Here is a 20958-nt window from a genome sequence, read left to right on the forward strand (position 1 = left end):
CCGCCTCATATGCTTGGGACCAAGCCACAGACTTGTGAGCCTGGCCCCCGGGATTCCCTTCAGGTCGGAGGCTGCAGGCAAAACTGTAAGCAAAGTGGGCCCCTTGCTGAGAATTACAAAGAATTTCAAGATGGTGACAGAGGGCAGTAACCCAAGCATAGGCCTCTGGCCACACAGGTCTTGGCCAGGTGGCCATCCCGGGCCCAGCCACTGAGAGGACAGCCACGGGGTCCGGCAGGAGGGAGGGCCACTCACCTGGGGCCCAGCCTGCAAGAGACGGTGTGATCAGAAACTGAGACTCCATAATCAGATTTATTTTCCTCTAATAAGACAGTTTAGCATCTCCGAGTTTTGCATTCTACAGTCTTACAAACTTTAGTTATTAGCATCAGAAACACAAAAACATTGCAAGACCTCAAAACACAAATAAATACCAAATAAAACCACACATAATATACAATAAACAAAAATATAAAACAGTAATGCTATCAGAAAGTCAGGCATGTTGCCAACTCACAGTAACAACATGATTATTGCTGGGCAATCACTGACGGTCTTTTTGTTTTTTTCTTAGAAGAGCGGAAAACAGGGCCCGAATCACTGGTCACAGAATCACTTGGACTGTCGAGATGTGTCCTCACAGCAAGCGGCTACTACAGACGCAATTTTTAAAACAGGCAGATTAAAAAGATAGGGTCGAATGAGAGACTGGCCTTCTTTGGTCTTTGTTTTTGGGTAACAGAACTGAACACAGAGGCACCGGCAGAGAAGGGGTTGCAAATCTGCAGATGCTGTGCAGCGTCTACACTGCCCTCCACACTTCACACACCTTCTCCCACAGGCATTTCTTAGAGAAATCACCGGACATCATGCCAGCTTGTGTGTTTTCCAATTAAGTCACTGAATTTGCTGTTGGAGGGGGTATCTTACTTGTTTGAGGGGACTAAGTTGTCAAAACCAATCATCACCTAATTACAGGAGTGGTGCAGCGATCCTGGACTTCTAGCATCTTTTCACGGTGAGAGTTCACAAGACAGACTAGACACAGTGCAGCAGGAGAAATGAAACGCAGGCTCTGCTTGGCCACCGGGGCCTCCTCACCCGCACACCTGCCAGCCCTGAGGCGGCCGAGGCTTCATACGTCTGCCCTGCAACCGCATGTGGGGCACACCTGGGTCAGGTGGAAAACGCCCTTGCAGTGAGCTGCGGGCCCCACCTCACGCCGCCTGCTGGCCCGGCTCCCTGATGCCACTGTGCCTGTGACCATCAGCACCAGCCTGGACGAGGCAGCAATAATGACCAGGTAGCCTGCCCACACTGACCTCGCCTGGCCTGGGCCCCGGTGGGGACATTCTACTTTGGAGAAAACAGAGCTACTGAAATTTGCAAACGGAAAACAGAACAATGGTCATGGGCTGAGAAGTAGATTTGGGTGACAGACCCTCATTCATCACAGACACAAAAGCAAAGGGGCTCCCAGCACTCTCCCTAGCCCTCCTTCTGCAGTCTACTAAGTAAAGATCTGCACTAAATTTTTTAAAAACAGTATTTTACAGTTCTGCTGGAGCCCTTTTGACACACAAATTACCCCCAGTACAGGGAGGAGTCTGGGAGGGCTGGGAATTGAGCAAGGGGCCCGCAAGGAGAGTCTGCGCCTGCCCAACCCTGCAATGGCCCACGGAGACAGTGGCACTGCCACCCTGCTGGAGCTGTGCACAGGGTAGCAGTCCTCGCGCCAATCCTCCCTGTGCAGGGGAGAAAGGAGGTGTCAGCCCAGCTGTTGGGATCAGTGTACTCCCCGGCCCTCCCTTGGGTTGACAAGGAATGACCCCGCTAGGGACAGAATGGTTGTTTAATGACCCATACAGACCACCCTTCCTTTGTCTGACATCACCTCTGGCTGAAGGATGTGGGTCCACCATGGTGACTACCACCAGACACCATCAAGCAAAAGGGGTGCTGGAATGTGACGTTGGCATGGCCGACATCCATGGGACATGTGGCCCCTGGCCCAGGGTGACTGAGGACCCTGGAGCAGGCTGAGGTGGTCTGGGAGGCAGCTGGTTGTCCCAGGGACTGTGCCTGGAACTGCATCCTCACCGAGCTGGGCCACACGGGGTTATGGGGAAGCCTCCTGTCACAGCTGGTGCAGTGAGAGCCCTGGCAGGCGGTGGGCCTGTGGGGCCCGGGCCAAGGAAGTGGCCCAAGGAGCAGGAGCCCCAGTACGCCACACCATGGCTCCCCGGCACCACAGGCTAAGAAGGGCATGGGGGATGGGACAGGAAAGGAGGGAGAGGCAGAAGAAGCTGCCTGAGCAAAGGGCTCCCTGTTCAACTGACTGTGGTGGCATCGAAGGGACACAGGTGCTGTCCCTCGGCAGAGGCTGCTCTGGGGAGGAAGAGGTGACAGAATGGGGCTGCAACCTGGGTCTCCAGGGCCCCCTCTGCCCACCTGCACAGGGAACACACATCTGCAAGTCCACGCCTTCGCCCAGGGCTCTGGTGAGGCTTGCACTCAGGGGACAGCACCACTTTCATGCTTGACGGCTCCTAGAATTGACACAAACCCTGACCTGGCCGCCTGTGTGTCACCAGAGCACGGCGAGTTGAAAAGTCCAGCGTATGTCAGGGCCTACTCAGGCTTCCTCCAGCCCAGCTGGAGCTGGCACGTCTAGTCCCAAAGCCAGGGCCCCATGGGCCTCCACTTCCACCCTCACTGAGCCACCCAACCCTGCGAGAAAGGCCCTACTCCCAGCCTGGCCCCCGTATCATCAAAGACACACCCCAACTTCTAGCTCTGCAGGCTCTGCTGGAAAAGCTATAGAACCAGACGGTCAGGCTTCCAGGCCCGGCTGCGGCTTGCACGGGGCTCAGTGCAGTCACAAGAGCCAGTGCCCTTCATGTGAGCCGGGCCCAGGCCAGCCCCCAGCGTGCCCGGCAGCAGGGAGCAGCCCGAACCACGGTGTCCTGGAGAAACTGCTCGAGGCGAGGGGAGAGGGGACGGTGTTTTGTTACGAAGGTGACGGGAAGCAGACCAGCTTAATTCATGCACAAAGGACTCAGTTGGTTTCTGTAAAATACTGAACAGTTCTGTCCTGCTGGGAGTTTGGTCACTTTTGGTAAATAAGCAGCACCCCCAAGCACACAGTGTGCACCCCCGTTTCATGCTTGCTGCCAGGGCCCTGTGACACGGGGACGGCCGACCACTGCCCGAGGGGCCACTGGGCCTCAGCTGCAGGGAGACCATGGCCTCAGGCTGGCTCAGGTGGCAAGCGCCAAGTGAGGGTGCCCGGGGGTTGAGGGTGGAGCAGCACAAGGCTTGCCCACCGCTGGGAGAGGGGACGCCGTCCCAGGCTGCTGCCCCCCGTGCTGAGTATATGAGAGGAAGACACACCCAGAACAGAGACCCCAATACAACCAAACACAAGGACAAAGCGTGTGACATGGGCCATCCCATCCTCAAGGACCCCCGTCACTCAGGTTATGTCTGTGGGACCCTTGGGTGGGGTCCCATGGCATCCCCCCAGGAGCATCTGCCTGGGAAGGGCTACTGGAGACGTCCCAGTGACACGCACTGCTGCTTCCGGGGGCCACACCAGGCCTTCAACCCAGAGGGGAGGAAACGGTTCTTACCAGACCAAGATGTTGCATAACCTTAATCTAATATTGTACATTTTGTGAAGGGGAAGTTGCAGGGATGTCCCTGTTGTTAACCCCTGACCTCAGGAAAACTACCTGAGGGCAGGTAGGGGACAGGCCTGAGGTGGGGGACACCTTCAAGGAACAGTAGTTTTCCACAGCTCCTGCAGGAAGTCCTTGCTTTATGAGCTCCCTCACGGGGCAGAACCAAAGATACTTATTCCCCCAAAGCAATCCCAGGAAAGCGGGGAAAGGAAAGGCAGATAAGAACAACGGAGCGCTTCGACCGCGAAAGGGCGCGGCAGGCCCCTCATGGGAGCTCGGGGCACAGGGGTGCGACGGAGGGCACTTCCAGCAGGCACTGGGGCGAAGGCACACCCAGGACAGATGGCAGCACCAGAGACAGGTGGGCCACCGGGCACCCACCAAGCTGTCCCCGCGCGGCCACGGGGAGAGCCGAGGCAGGCAGTCTGACGTGCACGGCCCAGCTGGCCAATTGTGGGCGCGGCTTGTGGGCAAGTGGCACAGGTGTGGCGGTTCGCACACATTGGTTTTGCCTAAGAAGCACCCGTCGCGTGTAGCACCCATCAGTGGTAAGAGCACCATGAAGCGTGGTGCATAGCAAAAGGGGTGCAGGGGCCGGGCTCCAGGCTTCTAATCACAGTTGGACACAGAGACAGTAAACAGTGAGTTGAGAAAATGCCGTCCGGGCAGGCGCAGGCTGGGACGACGGGCCCTGTGGCCACCCTTCCCGCCAGGGTGGTGGTCAGGAGCGCCCATCGGTCAGCCTGGGCAGGCCCCCGAGCAGCGGTCTCTGGAATGCTCAGAGAGTTCTGCTTCGGGCTGTGGGGGTGCCCACGGCCCCAGTGGGGACACGGAGAGGCTCGGCTTCTGTTCCACACCTGCCTCCCTCAGGGTGGGACCAGGCCGTACTTGGACCAGGTGGCTCACTCGTGGGGCCTAGAGATTTGGAATCTGTGGTAATTAAGCAGCAGAGGCTCCAGAAGCCGACGGTGGAGCCTGGCTTCCCCTCAGCAGGTGCGGAGGTGTCTGAGGGCCCTTGTAGAGATAAAGATCTAGTGGTGGAGAGAAAAGTCTGGTTAAACTAGCACTTTCTAGAATTATGCTCAACGCAAACCCAGGGTGGAGAAGCAGCATGTCACATCTAAGGCACATGTACCGTATGCCACCAGCTCTATGCGCAATGTTGCTTTCGGTGACCGTTGACGGCATGCAGCAAGATGACAGGATGGAGAAACACACCTGCGGGCCTCCCTCAGCAGTCACCCGCCCACCCCTGACATGGAGACCGAAGGCCGGTGCTGTCAGCAACAGAGAGCTCGTCCGAACACATGGGGCAGAATCCAAACACCTACAGGATTTTGTTTAGAACTCCAAAGTTCAACGGATGCCCTATTTTAGGGTGAAAACAATTATAAATCTGAAAATGATGCACAGCATCCATGAGCGAGGCTCCGTTCAGAATTGTGAAGTCGTGTCATTAACTACGACAGATATTGAAGGTTTACATTTCTAACGAGAAATAACAACAGGTTGAATATTCTCTTTCCTATCACAAGTGATAACCAGTGTTTGATATTTTATATTTTCTTCCAAGAAATATCAGTCTATCAGCGTTTTAAAATAAAATGTTTGCAGTAACAATTATTTGTAGAACTTTAAATTAAAAATGATTCTGAATTTAGAGACTTTCAAAAAAAAGACCTAGGTATACTTCAGGGTCTTCTGACAAACAAATTATTAAAACAGAGACCAGATGAGGCCTTAAAAATAGACAATATACTGTATTTGAAACAAAATTGCACTCTTGAATTTTAGAAAGAAGATATCAGAATTGCATTACTATTTCATAAATTCTCCTTTTACTTAACATGCTGACATGTCCAGCCATCCCCACATGTGTGTGTGTGTGTTTTTTTGGTGTTCAAGTTTAAGGAAGAAAAATCATGTTTTTGTTTAGCATGTATGTTTTCCACCTTAATTAACTAGATCTTTAAAAATGAAAATGAAAACCTTCTCTGACAGCAATATTTATCTCGCTGAAGGATAAATAATTCTTCAGAGTGAAGTGTGGCTAGTCTATTATAAAACGTGTCACGTGTGCTCACGCGTGGCTCCTCCCGCCGGCACGCGTCCGCCTTCTGCCGCTTCCTCCGTCCCACAAGGTCCTTTTCTGAGTGCGAGGACCTCGGTGAAGACAGACCGGTTCAAATCCCCCAGAGGAGTTGCCTTCTGCTAAATCCACCTCCCCAGCTACTCATCAGGGATCGGGCAGATCCGAAGTATCCACTATGACTTTAATAAAAATTGTATCATCTTTAATATATGTCCCATTTTCTAGAACAGTCTGGGCCACAAAGACTGGGCAGCCAGAGGCGATATTCATCTCTCCAGTGGGCTTCTTGAAGCTGCTGCTGTTGGGGTCGGGCTTGAACGCATCTCCCAAATGGCGCCGAGAGGACCCCTGATCCATCAGCATGAGTGTCACTTTCTGCTTAAATGGCCATGGAAGCAGGGCATCATATTCTCCACGCATGATGACAAAAAACAGCGACAGGTGCGTCCCCTTTCCCATCCCATCCCCGTTCAGGTAGACCCTGGCACACATCTTATAGCCAAAGTAGCCAGTGTAGAAAGGCTGGCTGTAAAGGGACAGGGTCTTCCCCATGACGGCCTCCTGCTTCCGCCGCTTGTAGTCACGAATCTTCCAGATGAGCACGCCGTTGTAGCTGGCGGTCTCCAGGACCTGGAAGCGCAGGTCCATGTCGGCCAGGCGGATATCGTGCACACTCAGCATCTGGTCATGCCGGCTCAGCTGGGACTCCAGCAGGCCTGCCACAGGTGAGGAGGGATTTGGTGAATGAGACAGGTGAACGTCAGAAAGGTTAGGAAAGCAAAGCTGCACCAGCACTTTTTATTTTATTTCATTTTTTTGAGACGGAGTCTCACTCTGTTGCCCAGGCTGGAGTGCGGTGGCACAATCTCAGCTGACTGTAACCTCTGCCTCCCAGGTTCAAGCGATTCTCCTGCCTCAGACTCCTGAGCAGCTGGGATTACAGGTGCCTGCCACCACGCTTGGCTAATTTTTGTATTTTTAGTAGGGACAGGGTTTCACCATGTTGGCCAGGCTGGTCTCGAACTCCTGACCTGAGGTGATCCACCTGCCTCGATCTCCCAAAAGTGCTGGGATTACAGGCATGAGGCACCGCACCTGGCCCTTTTTTTTTCTTTTTGAGACGGAGTCTCTGTCGTCCAGGCTGGAGCGCAGTGGCGCGATCTCAGCTCACTGCAAGCTCCACCTCCTGGGTTCACGCCGTTCTCCTGCCTCAGCCTCCCGAGTAGCTGGGACTACAGGCGCCCACCACCATGCCCAGCTAATTTTTTGTATTTTTAGTAGAGACAGGGTTTCACTGGGTTAGCCAGGATGATCTCGATCTCCTGACCTCATGATCTGCCCGCCTCGGCCTCCCAAAGTGCTGGGATTACAGGCGTAAGCCACAGTGCCTGGCCTCATTTTTTAATTTTTAAAGAGGCAAGGTCTCGCTCTGTTGCTCAGGATGGCATCAAACTCCTGAGCTTAAGTAATCCTCCCGCCTCAGCCTCCCAAAGCACTGGGACTATAGGCCACACCACCATGCCCAGTCACACCAGCATCTGAAACAATATAAAAATGACTGTGGTTTCTGGGGGTAACACCAGCAAAACTGTGTAGACAGATGTCCTGAGGCCACCGCCTCCCAGGGAAGAGCCCAGGTCCCTGCCCCAGTTCTACCACCGCTCTCATGCCCACAGCCCTGTCTGGACACATTACTAGGCACGGCCTGCTGAGAGGGGATTTCCTAGGTGGGTGACCTGCCTGTGTGTCACAGGACACCTCACTGCAGGGTCCAAGACAGAGCGCTCCGACTCCACTATGGCTTCCTGGGAAGCCTGCTGGTGGGAGCCCCTGGGAGCAGGAGACAGCTGTGCTCTCCCCACCCCTCCCACCGGCCTCAGTGCCTGCAGGTGGCCTCTGCTCTCTCGGAGGCGAAGCTTCTCCCCTCTCCTCCAGCCTCATCCTCTGCCTGCTTCATCCGGCCCCCCACACGCCATGGTAATCTGTGTTCTTTCTGCCATTAATCCTCTTCATGTAAATATTCCCAATACTCTTTCAGTCCCCAAAGCCTTAGGCCCACATCTGCTTGTGGGATCAGAAACACGCTGGCAGAGCGCAGTGGGACTGCTGCCCCCTGGCCCTTAGGAGTCAGGTCTGGGGCGCCCCGACCAGCACGTCCTGGCCATGTGCACCTGGGCCTGTCCTGCGGGTCATACTGTGGCCAGTGTCTCCCAGGAGGGCTTTGTAGCTTCCCGTGGCTGCAGCTGCCCCTACTCTCTACACCACACAGGGCCTCACATGGAGGGGACAAGCCTGTGTGGGAAACGTTTGTCTTTGCTGGGGGACTTTCAGCAGGAAAGTCATCACACCTCTGCGTGTTACCCATAATTGGAAAGAACTGTTCTAAGGCGCATGTACCTAACATAGCCCTCATCCCACAGACCCTGCCCCAGCAGTCCCCTGGGGCCCAGATGCACACTGCTGGCCCAGCCCCGGCCCCTGACTCACCTGTGTTCCGAGCCACTTGCCCCGCGCTCTTGTCCACGCTCTCCAGCTCGGTCACACGGTTCTGGAGGGACTCCACGCTGCTCTTCATGCTGTCTGCTTCCTCCCAGTTCTGCCGGAAGGGCCGGATCTCTTTGTCGAGCTCCTTCAGTTTCTCTGCTTGGCTGTCTATCACTCGCTTCCAAACCAAAGGTGTTAAAAAGCAAAACATAGTTAGGACTTGGAAAATGCTGCACCGCCTCCCATCAAATACAGACGGGCTAGGAGCAGAACAGTCACAGAGGCCTGCCACCCGCGGCTCTGACTCCAGGAGCGGGGCTCTGCATCGGCCCTCCTGGGAGCTCCCTGGGAACAAGTGCTTGTGCCGGCAGGGAGCACTCGAGGTGACGTGAAGCCAGATGGAAGAAAACAACAGGAGGCTCCACTAGGTCAGCTTGCTTTGTCAACAGAGAGCCACCAGGAAAGCGAAGTGACAGGTGGCAAGTGTTCAGAAGACCAGGGGAGAGGTCTCCGCTGTCTCTGGGGCAGGCAGCAGCTCATGCTTCTGCTGCCCACAGCCCCTGCCCAGGCTTCCCTGTTTCACAGCAGCACTGGTGCCACCTGCCCGCCTGTTTCTCACATGCCCACACCCTGGCATCAGTCAACCCCACACCAGCAATCTTGTCAGACACCTAGATCCAACCTCACCCTCACACTCCCACGTGTTCCTCCCAGCTCTTCTCCCAGGCCACAGCACCTGTGCAGGGCCACAAGGCTCCCATGGACATCTCTTCTGCAGCCCTCGTATACCTCGGGGGCCATAGGTATGGAGGGTCCCTGCTTCCCAGAGAAACCTCACCCCTGTAAATGCAGGTCCCACGGGGCAAGTGGCCCTGCATGGCTGCCACACGGTCTCAGGTTTAGGATGCCAGAATTGTGCCCATGTGCCCTCATCTTCCCTTGGAACATCTAAAGACCTCCTACCCTGCTGCTGGGTCTGGGGCAGAAGCACAGCCCTGTCTCTGTGGCTGCCCCAGAACGACCCTCCCAGGAGAAGACTCCCACTCCTCACACTCCTCCCACCTGGATGGTGGCAGGAAAGGGCCCCAGGGCATGTCCTCAGGCCCTGGGTGAAACCCAGTGGGCCGATGCTGCAGACACAGGGGTCTTCCCCCACCGGCTCCACACCCAGGCTGCCAGGCCCCAGCGAGGGAGGCAGGAACGCAGAAACCTGCCCCGAACACGTGAGGCTGCCAGCAACCGGGCCTGACTTTATGCTACTTCATTTAACTAATTCAGAAACCGTTTCCCAAAACACACAGGCCGCTCGTATTTGTCACTACTTGGAGGCGTGGGAGCCGTACTCCGCCCTGGTGGCCCAGTCTGTGTTAAGGGGCTGGAATGCCCACCTGTGAGATGAAGCCAGGGACTTAAAGGGTTTTCACTTCAAAAAAGGATGTGCATTTTCAAGCAGCTTGTGAGGGCTGGAGGGTTTAGTGCTCAGTGAAGCTGTGGAATGACTGAGCCACCTCACAAGCTGCGGCCACACCGGGTGCTCACGGGGCGGGTCCCAGGGCCCCCTGAATTCACTTCTCCTTTTGGAAGTCTATTTTTAAACATCTAGGTTTCAGCACCTTTGCTGGCTGTTATTAACCACGAAGACACAAACATGACAGGTTTGGGTGGCTTTTGGGGTATAAAAGCAGTGTTATTCTTCCTGTTCTTTCCAAGAAACGAACACCTCTTTCCACTGTCATTGTCCCTTTAAACTGACACTGTCCCTGCCCCTTTAGTTTACACAATCGTACATGCTCAGAAGGATATTTAATTAGCTCACCAAGTCTATTTGCTGGGGGACAATACCACTGACGACACTGAACATCCAAATCACACGGCTCCTCTAGTGAGCACCAGGAGCCTCTTGAATCTCTACCTTCTGATACCGTGCACTGAGCTGGCAGGTGCTCGCGAGTTGCAGGGGAAACTTAATGAAAACATCAACAGAAGTCTGAGAGATGCCCTTTGTAACTTAGCAAACTCTGAAATGAAGCATGAGTCCCAGGCAGGGTGGCCCAGGACAAGCTGTGCCTCATGCTAAGCCTCAGGTCCCTGAGGTTAAGAGGGGGATGGTGCCCAGCCACCCCTCCCCCATGACGGTGCTACGCAAGGGCACGCCTGACCTCGAGCACAGAACAGGAGTCTCCAGCAAGGACTCCCCTGCACAGCAGGGGCCCCCAAGTCAGGAACACACAACATGCATGCACCGCATGCATAGACTAGCACGACTAAAGAAAAGGTATCTCCGTGAGCAGCAAGGGAACTCGGGCTATTTTTCAAACAGGCCCTTCATCTGTATCAATGGCACCATTTCAAAGCAGAATGCAGAGCCACATAAAGTGTTCTCTAAAACACAGCCAACATGATTTCATCCCTGAAGACGGTCTACACTCAGTCACTGCAGCTTCTATAAAAATAAACCTCAAGTGCAGGTGTGGAATTGTACAGAAAAAAGACTCCGACACAGAGCTGGAGAGACAGACGGCGCTCCACACCAACAATCCAAATCAGAAGGCTTGCCTTCAGGGAGCATCAGCCCACGAGCCTCACACACTTGCACGCCAGGGCTGCAACCGCGTCACCTGCTGTGAGGCCCCACTCTCAGGCCGCCGGGACCCTGGCACACAAGCCCGGCACTGTGAGAAGCCCGGTGGTGCCTGCAGCCTGAGTGAGGGCTGCATGGATGGATGTCGCTCCCTTCTGTCCCAGCGCCTGCTGCTCCGCATGTGCCCTGTGGACCCCCGACTGCAAGAACCACCAGTTCATCTAGTCCACTGACACCAGAAGCCTGGGTCATGCTCACACCTATGCTATCTTCTTCTTTTTTTTTTTTTTCTTTTGAGACAGAGTCTTGTTCTGTCACCCAGGCCAGAGTGCAATGGTGCAATTTTTGCTCACTGCAACCTCTGCCTCTCTTGCCTCAGCCTCCTGAGTAGCTGGGATTACAGATGTCTGCCACTGCACCCGGCTAATTTTTCTATTTTTAGTAGAGACGAGGTTTTGCCATCTTGGCCAGGCTGGTCTCGAACTCCTGACCTCATGATCCACCCGCATCAGCCTCCCAAAGTGCTAGGAATATGAGCGTGAGCCACAGTGCCCGGCCTAGGCTGTCTTCTTAATAAAGAAAAACAGGATATTTAAGAAGTAAAATATTAAGAACTCATTGTTCCCCGGGCATGCAAAGCAAAGACACTCTCGAATTCCACTCCTTGACCCCTACCTGCACCCCCACTGCCACAGCCAGGCCATCGGGCCCTCTGTACTTTGACTCCCGCCATCACCAGGACTTTAGGGTCTACTGGAGAATCAGACAAGGAAGAAAGAGGAAGACCCCAAGTGACGTGTGCCCTCATCACCTAGGTGGTCCACAAACATTGCTGAAGGAGTGCCTGGAGCTGGCCAGGAAAGGAAGCAGGAGAAAAAGACATCTGTGCAGCAGCAGGGAGCCTCTCAAGGAACAACAAGCTGGTCCACTTTAGCACGGGGAGCGGGGCGAAGCTGGGAAGGTGAGGGGTGGCCAGTCACAGAGGTTTTCTGGGCCACAGTAAGATTTTACAATAAACTCTTCCTGGGGCAACCGGAAGGGCACTGAGGATGAAACAATGGGGAACACGGCTGGGCAGGGCTGCCACTCAAGAGGGTGGGCGGGGCCTGCAGCAGCAGCGGGATGGCCTGGTCGGGTGCAGCTCCCACACGGCCAACATCTGTGGGCATCAGAAGGCTTTCAATCAGCATTTCCTGAGGATGGACAGCGCAGAATCCTCCTGGCTAAAGACCACCAACCCCACAGTCATCCCAAAGGTAACACTGAATTTCCCCTTTCAAAAAAAACACACAGTTGGAAGGACCTTCTGTTTAGACCACACCTGCTCAAAGGGTCACATGGAGAAGAGTTTTCACACGTTTCAGGCAGGGCCACATCCCTGCACTCAGGGGAATCAGACACGGGCAGCCTGCTCTGAGTCCCTTCTCTAAACACAACCTGCTGTCTGCCACGCCCAGCCTCCTACTCGTCACATGTCAAGGGACACTGACCGCTGCCGTCACCACTCCATCCTAACTTCTCCAGCCTTGGCAACTTGGTTTCCCTTTTCTTTCTGACTTATGCTTCATTGGTTCATCCAATCATAAAAGTTTTCAAGTAGAAATCACACACCGTAGAGTGATTAAACTCGACTAAAAAGTAAAGTAAATGAGAATGTCTGACAGGAAGGGGAGAAACTGAAGAGGAACGCAGAGGAAATGTGAGGTTTGGGATGGGGCGTCAACACATCACTGCGTATATTCTAACTTTTTGTTGTAAATGAATCCAGTACTTGTGCATTCTTCCTTCTGTTGTGGCTATTTTAAGAGGTGATTTCCCTGGCCTTTCCAGTGCCTCTCTGAGCCCCAGGTCAACCACAGCAATGATCTCGTGAATAGCCAGAGCTGCTTGCCAGGGAGTGCAGGTGCGGGCGGGCCACAGGGTGGCCAGGGCCCTGCAGCAGTGGCCTGACCAGTCGCCTTGGCCAGTCTGATGACCGACACATCTCTGGGCCCTCAGCAAAATGCTGGGGGCTTCCAGCAGGAGGCTTGGTGTTTTAAGAAACATTGTACTTTATGTGGCTTGATTTAATGCTAATGACTTGTGCCTTTTTTAATACAACATAATGTTTCATTGTGTTTTCTCCTTTTCTCTCTGGGTAACTACAAAGTATAATAAAAAAGAAATTAGTTTAATAAATCTCTATGCAATTCAAGTCACTATGACTCATCTCCAATGTCAAAAATTAGAGAAAAGGCATTCTCAAAGATGCCATGACTCTGTGCTATTAGAAGTATTTTCTCTTCCAGATAATGTAGGGCCACACTGTAAGTACAGGCCCTTGAGTGACATGAGTGATTCTTCCACAGTGTGTGACACACACATGAGAATTACTATCACCAACGCACACGAGTAACTGAATGTGCAGAGAGCATCTACAATGTTCATCTATTAACAAGCACCTCACAGACACCTGTGACGACAGAAGACAGGAGGAGCGACATTTCATCAGTCCCCTTTATATCGTCGCTTCTATTCAGGGCGGCAAAGGTTCACTGGTTTGTTCTTCTGGAGGTGCGTGTGGATCTCCACAGTGAAACCCAGCGGGTGAGCGCGTGTCACTAGAAAGCTCACAACAGAGGAGCTGGGCTGCACAGCACCTCACTGCAGGAAGTGAGACTTTGCACATAGCCACTACTCATCAACAATATGAAATCTTAAACAATAAAAACAACTAATTTAAAAAATACAGGCTTCGCATCTTATTTCTCCAACAGTAGATCAAAGGCATGGAAGAGTGGTGGAGGCTTGCTCTCCAGAGAAAAGGCAGTAAGAAAACGCTGACCTGCAGCTTCCCAGGCTGGGCCTGTGCTAGCCCAGCTGCCTTTTCTAAGCCTTCGCTTAGGCCAGAGAAATCAGTTGCCTTTCTGCTTGCAAAGGTCAAGGACTCAGCTCAAGCAGTTTGCTAAGCCCTGAAGGGGAACACAGGCAAGCTCCTCTACCCTTTGATCTGGCCACAGTCCTAAGATTCTTACCTGTAAATGAAGGATTTTGGATTCATTATTTCGAAGCATTTCCTTTTGTCTCTCAATTTCAATTTCAAAGCTACATATCTGATTGTGCAAACTTTGTATGCTCTTGTTTTTTTCTACACTTTCATTCTGCAACAAGGAAACCTAAAAAAGAAATTCTTTAATTAATGTAACCAAAAGTGGTTTTCATATTAATTAACAACGATATAAATTAAATTTTCACAAGATAGGCCTTCTGTTAGCTTATTGACAGAGTTTCAAAGAAAAAAATCCCTTCACACAGAAAGTGGTAGTCCTGGTACTTTTCTTTCTTTCTTTTTTCCCTCTAGAGACAGGGTCTTGCTCTGTCCCCAGGCTGGAGTGCAGTGGTGCAATCATAGCTCACTGCAGCCTTGACCTCCTGGGCTCAAGTGATCCTCCCACTTCAACCTCTTGAGTAGCTAGGCCTACAGGTACATGCCGCCACCATGTCTGGTTAGGCTTTAAAAAAAAATTTTTTTTTTAGAGCTGGGGTCTTGCTATGTTGCCCAGGCTAGTCTCAAACTCCTGGCCTAAAGTGATCCTCTTACCTCAGCCTCTCAAAGGGTTGGGATTAGAGGTGTAAGTCACCACACCCAGCCAGTCCTAATTTAATAGGGAATCCCATAAACAGTGTTTCTCAGAATCTCTTCCAGTAATTAGGGTGAGGCAAAGTGCAGCAGCTGATTGAATTTCAGAATAAATGAGATGCTTTTTCAAGTTTTTGCTAAAAACTAGTAAATCTTTTACCAGAGTATTTTTCAACTGTTGACCAGGAAACATAGTAAGAAACAGAGGCTTATGTACCACCCCATTTATACCAACGTGTGTGGGTATCCCTGAAAACAGATGTCATAAAGCCATACTTGCCCTAATAATTTACAATGCACCCTGATATTTTTTCTTTTATTCCATTTCATTTAAGAAAATACTAGTCCCCGGAGAACACTATGCTAAGTGAAATAAGCCAAGCACAGAAAGGCAAACAGTATGTACTCTCATTTAGACGTGGGATCTAAAAAAGTCAGGCTCACAGAAGCAGGGAATGGGGGTTACCGGGGCTGGTGGAGGTGGGCGGTGGAGGTGGGTGGTGGGGTGGGCTTGTGGAGCTGCTGGGCAGAGGGCACACAGCCTCAGGTAGACAGAAGGACGGATGTTTTTGAGCCCACTGAACAGCATGGTGACTGATTCATACTAACACGTGTTTCAAGACTGCTGGGGGAGATTTTAAATGAAGTGACGTGATAGATATGTTAATTAGCTCGATTTAACTATTCTGCAATGTGTATGTATATATACCAAAACATTACACTGTACCCCATAAATATAAACAATGCTGGTCACAACCTACTAAATTATTTCACATCCACCCAGGGGCCACACCCTGCAGTTTCAACAGCTGTGCCAACAAAATGACAGCGTGATGAGAATACAAAAAATTACATGGGTGCTGCACCCTTGGGGCCAGTCTGCTCCCCCTCAACACGGGAAGGCATAACTGACACCTGAGGATACCCTTCCACAGAAGCACAGAAGAGCCTCTGCAACCCACGTCAGCTGAAGGGAGGGCCTGCTGAGTGAGCATTTCCAACCCCACCTCTGACCTTTCCAAATCTTTCTGAAAGATAATTAGCTCCCAAAGACAAATTAACACCTGGTCTCAAAGATGAAAGTTCAAGGGTAACTCCTACGAGGCTTTCTTCCTCACAAGATTTTTACAAAGGGCATCTTGACCCCCCATCTACCAACGGGTGTCTCTGTCTATCCATTGGGGTGGTGGTCTCCACCCCAGAAGACCCTAAGCTCTGTGCCAGATGCGATGTGTGCCTCTCCAACGATGTACACTCTAAAACCACCAATGCCTGGGGACCAATGGTCACAAAGGTGACGGCCTGAGGGCATCTCGGCACAAAACCAGATGTGATAAAGAGCTGACTCTTGATGCTGTCCATCTAAAGGATAACCAGCCTAAAGACGGGTGTCCTTTTCATATTCGGCACAGTTGGCCAAGTCAAGAGACATCTTTTGAAGCAATCACTATCTTATTTTAAAACAAGTATGTATTTACTAAGGAATACAAAACTTGCAATGTCTCATGGGCAAAATATAACTTCACTTTCCTAGGATTTTACTCCGCAAAACTTGGCTTTCCTTCCTTCCTTGCCTCATACGTCCACGAACTCCTACAAGTGGTCAACCTGCACGAATGTGGAGCAGGCCATATGCAGCATCGCGTGGTGGTTGTGTCCCTCTGAAAGTAACAATTCATTCATTTCCATCTGTCAAACACGGGACAGAATTCTCAGACTCTTTATTCTCATATCCCTGCAAAAAGATGACATGTATGCCAACTCTTTTGACAAAAATCCCAGTAATGTCTCCAAAACATTGTCAATAGGCCAGCTGTCATGGCTCACACGTGTAGTCTCAGCACTTTGGAAGGCTGAGGCAGACGGACAACTTGAGCCCAAGGAATTGAAAACCAGCCTGGACAACAACATGGCAAAACCCCATCTCTACAAAAAGAAAAAACAAAAATTAGCCAGGTGTGGTGCAAACGCCTACAGTCCCAGCTACCGGTGAGGCTGGGTGCAACCACTTGAGCCCAGGAGGTCAAGGCTGCAGTGAGCCATAACTGCACCACTGCTCTCCAACAAATCTAGCAGTTGAGCATGAGCAGAAGCAACTTACAGCAATGAACACGTCATGTCACACTAAACTCAACTTTTTTTTTTTTTTTTTGAGACGGAGTCTTGCTCTGTCACCCAGGTTGGAGTGCAGTGGGCGGGATCTCGCTCACTGCAAGCTCCTCGGCCCTGGGTTCATGCCATTCTCCTGCCTCAGCCTCCCAAGTAGCTGGGACTACAGGTGCCCGGGCCACCGCCTCGCTAGTTTTTTGTATTTTTAGTAGAGACGGGTTTCACCTGTTAGCCAAGATGGTCTCGGACCTCCTGACCTCGCGGATCCGCCTCGCCTCGCCTCCCAAAGTGCTGGGATTACAGGCTTGAGCCACCGCGCCCAGCCGCTAATTTTTAAATTTTTTGTAGAGACAAGGTTTCATCATGTTGCCCAGGTTGATCTTGGACTCCTGGGTTCAAGCAATCCTCCTGCCTTGGCTTCCCAAAGTGCTGGGATTACAGGCTTGAGCCACTGCGCCCGGCCAACTCAACTTCTTTCACTTTAGGACTTCCCTTATTTAAACTATTTATTTATTTATTTAATCAAAGAATCCAACTCCCAGGTCCTGCAGATCACTGCTTCCACTCGTCTACAGGGAGATGCCGCAGGCACAGGAAAGTCCACCTGGCAGGTGTGTTTCCAAGGAGCCGGCGAAACACCTGCCCAGGAGGTCCGAGGTTCTTTGCACTGAGAATGTCCTTTACTCCAGCCCACTTTGGTGGGGGGCTTTACATTTCCCCTCCATTTAAGCCTTCTTAAAATATAAAATGGGTGTTTTTAAGTCCATTTTGCAGTTTTTCTTTAGTTTGACTACGAATGTGAGGAATGGCCTGTTTTTTTTTTTTTTTGAGACAAGTCTTACTCTGTTGCCCAGGCTGGCGTGATCTTGGCTCACTGCAACCTCTGCCTCCCGGATTCAAGCAATTCTCCAGCCTCAGCCTCCCGAGTAGCTGGGACTACAGGCGCACACCGCCACACCCGGCTAATTTTTTGTATTTTAGTAGAGACAGGGTTTCACAGTGTAGCCCAGGCTGGTCTTGAACTCCTAAGCTCAGGCAATCTGCCTGCCTCGGCCTCCCAAAGTGCTACGATTACAGGCGTGAGCCACCGTGCCTGGCTGAGGATCAGTCTTTTTGAACCAGCTCAAACATTCTATTTTCTATGACAGATGAACAAAATACTCTAAGAAATTCCAACTGAATAATTCTATAATAAGAAATAAATTCCCATTGTAAGTAAACATAAAATCTCTGCTCTTTGTCCAGCCTTTGCTTTTGGACCTAGTGAAGGGCACCATGCACATTCTCATGAGCACAATGAGAATGTGCAGAGCCGAGGCTTGGCTGGCCTGACAACAGGGCGGGGGTTTGCTCTGATGGGCAGAGTCCAGGAGGTATCAGTCCTTTGGCAACGTCCAAGAAGGCAGTGCACAGCTGTGCATCCTGCACTCTCGGGGCTTCCACCGTGACTTGGCTGGAGATACTTTAAACACATGAGGCATTCAGAGTGAGAAACTGCTGCACTGTGTGTGGGCGGGCTGCTCTGGTATGTCCTGGGGTTTCCAATGATGCAAACCATTCACTTTCAGTGGGGAAAAGAGCACAGAATGGAAAGGAAGGAGCCGAATCCTCACAGGGACTCGGCCTTGAAAGGCTGCCAGATGACAGCATAGTCCACAACCATCCTGCTGGATAACCACGTGCTGCAGACCTGTTCAACTACTGTGTATCTAACTCAGTGGTAACATTCTCTTTTTTTTTTTTTGAGACAGTTGCATTCTGTCGCCCAGGCTGGAGTGCAGTGGCGAGATCTTGGCTCACTGCAAACTCCATTTCTCGGGTTCAAGCAACTCTCCTGCCTCAGCCTCCCAAGTAGCTGGGACTACAGGCGCCCGCCACCATGTCCGGCTAATTTTTGAATTTTTTTTGTTGTTAGAGATGGGGTTTCTCCATGTTGGTCAAGCTGGTCTTGAACTCCCAACCTCAGGTGATCTGCCTGCCTCGGCCTCCCAAAGTGCTGGGATTACAGGCATGAGCCACCACGCCCAGCCACAAAGCCTATCCTTTTCTTTTTTTTCTTTTTGAGACGGAGTCTCACTCTGTCGCCCAGGCTGAAGTGCAGTGGCACCATCTCGGCTCACTGCAAGCTCTGCCTCCTGGGTTCACGCCATTCTCTTGCCTTAGCCTCCCAAGTAGCTGGGACTATAGGCGCCCGCCACCACGCCCGGCTAATTTTTTTTTTTTTTTTTTTTTTTGTATTTTTAGTAGAGACGGGGTTTCACCGTGTTAGCCAGGATGGTCTCAATCTCCTGACCTCGTGATCCGCCCACTTTGGCCTCCCAAAGTGCTAGGATTACAGGCATGAGCCACCACGCCCGGCCCACAAAGCCTATCCTTAAATTGAAACGAAGAACCTTCTAAATGAGAAACACAGCATCTATGAGAGGTAAGAAGCCTTATGATCTATGCCTACAATTTTGAAAAGACAGAAACAAAATGCCAGCTTCAAAAAGAGGGAAAAAAGATTCCTAGGTAAACCACCGTTGAACTCAGAGCAAATGCTCTATGCTCACAAGAAGATCTCCAGGATTCTGCAAATATGAGTTCTGCATTGCTGCCTATCAGCATTGTTCTGCTCCATGTGTGTGCACAGGACGCCAATCCTTCCACTGCTTCTCAACCTCAGCTCAAGCATTTAGATGAAAAACTCTCTTAAGGCAGGTTAAAGGGAAATATTTTGATTTAAAATTTTAGATTCCTTGCAGTATATTTACATTTTAAATTGCTGGGATTTAACACTGGAAACAAGACATTCAAATCTTTACGAAACTCAAATGTCAACTCCATTGGCTGTTCTAATTCACCTTAGTGTCCTCCTATTACAAGTTCTCAATACATGTTTGTTGAATATTGAATTGTTTATATTTTTGTAATTAAGCCACAATGGTAGATCCTACAACAACTTCTTCTCTATCAATTCTTAGAGGTTTTCATCTTCTCACGATAAGAAGAAGGCCCCGCTGAGCTGAACATCACAGAACAAACTCCACTGAGAACTAGCATTATTGCAGGAAGGTGCTTGCTCCTGCATCTACAGGCCTGCAATGAAGGTCTCTCAAGAACAGCATGGAGGCTGGGCACGGTGGCCCATACCTGTAATCCCAGCACTTTGGGAGGCTGAGGTGGGCAGATCACCTGAGGTCGGGAGTTTGAGACCAGCCTGACCGACATGGCAAAACCCCGTCTCTACAAAAATACAAAAATTAGCTGGGTATGGTGGTGCGCACCTGTAATACCAGCTACTCGGGAGGCTGAGGCAGGAGAATTGCTTGAACCCGGGAGGCAGAGGTTGCAGTGAACGGAGATCGTGCCATTGCACTCCAGCCTGGGCTACAAGAGCAAAACTCCGTCTCAAAAAAAAAAAAAAAAAAAAGAAAAAAAAAAAAAAAAACAGCATGGGAGAGTGAGTCTTTTCGGGAAGTGGTCCCATCTATGTGGAGAGCACACCAAGTTTCACAAGGTGTCAAATGACAAAATCAATTGTAGTCATATCAAATATTTTCTCCTGTTTGTCTCTTGTAAAAGACACAGAAGTGTAACACATTTAGAGGGGTAACCACCCAGGTCAGGGCTGGCAAACTTATTCTATAAAGAGCTAAGTAGTCAATATCTCAAGCTGTACAGTCCCCACAATCTCTAACTCTGCTGCTTTCTAGCGAAAGAAGCCACAGACAACACAGAGCGAGTAAGGATGGCTGTCTTCCAACAGAACTTTGCTTACAAAAAAAACCAGCAGGGTGGGGACTGGGCATCTGATCATCTCTGTGCTGGATGGATGCTAAAAAAATCACAATGTGATTGACTTTAAAAAAGCACTTCACACTTGTTTGGCAATTAAAAAACAAAGAACAAAAATAAAACACCTTCATTTATAAGCTCAAGAACACACAGAGTTTTTTTGACAATCTCTTGATATGGTTTCTTTTATCCAAAACCCATTAATAACTATAAAAAGGTTCTGTCTTTAAATAATCTGCAGAGATGATATAAATCCCATAGCAGCAGGAAAGTGTGCAGCCCACCTTCTTTTCGAGCGAGTTGCTCCACTCCTTCAGCAGGTTGACGTGCTGCACGGCGGAGCTGGCCTCGTGGGCCTTGATCTGCTGGTTTGTCCCCTGCGAGAGCAAAGATGTGAGGCATTCAGCGAACCTCGCTGCATTCCAAAGGGCAGAAAGGCTAACATACAACCCTAAAAGCAGCACTAAACACAAAGAGGGGAGACCTATTTGCATCAAATGAACAGGGAATCTCTGCGCCTAAGGAGGGCTGTGCTCAGGGCCACCTGGCTACTGCGTGCAGGTGAGGAGGCCAGCACCCTTCAATGCCACAGTGAGCCAGCAGAGCCAGCACC

The 20958-nt window shown here is 51.0% G+C and overlaps 1 protein-coding gene across 10 annotated transcripts in view; it reads right to left on the minus strand.

Moving 5' to 3' along the window:
- Nucleotides 1–293: 293 nt before the first annotated feature.
- The window catches only part of TRAF3 (TNF receptor associated factor 3), a 134632-nt gene continuing 113967 nt past the window's right edge, over nucleotides 294–20958 (minus strand). For 7 of the 10 annotated variants that reach the window (XM_009212302.4, XM_017961564.3, XM_031667786.1 and 4 more), the window contains 4 exons: nucleotides 20630–20722; nucleotides 13855–13995; nucleotides 8263–8437; nucleotides 294–6491 (listed from right to left, as the gene is read on the minus strand). In XM_009212302.4, the coding sequence (XP_009210566.3) occupies nucleotides 5920–6491; nucleotides 8263–8437; nucleotides 13855–13995; nucleotides 20630–20722 (981 nt within the window). In that variant the 3' untranslated portion in view covers nucleotides 294–5919. The remainder of the gene's footprint in view (nucleotides 6492–8262; nucleotides 8438–13854; nucleotides 13996–20629; nucleotides 20723–20958) is intronic. The other 3 variants (XM_031667790.1, XM_031667788.1, XM_031667789.1) reach the window with 2 other exon arrangements.

The sequence above is a fragment of the Papio anubis genome, chromosome 7, assembly GCF_008728515.1.
Source record: "Papio anubis isolate 15944 chromosome 7, Panubis1.0, whole genome shotgun sequence".
Classification (NCBI taxonomy): Eukaryota; Metazoa; Chordata; class Mammalia; order Primates; family Cercopithecidae; genus Papio; species Papio anubis.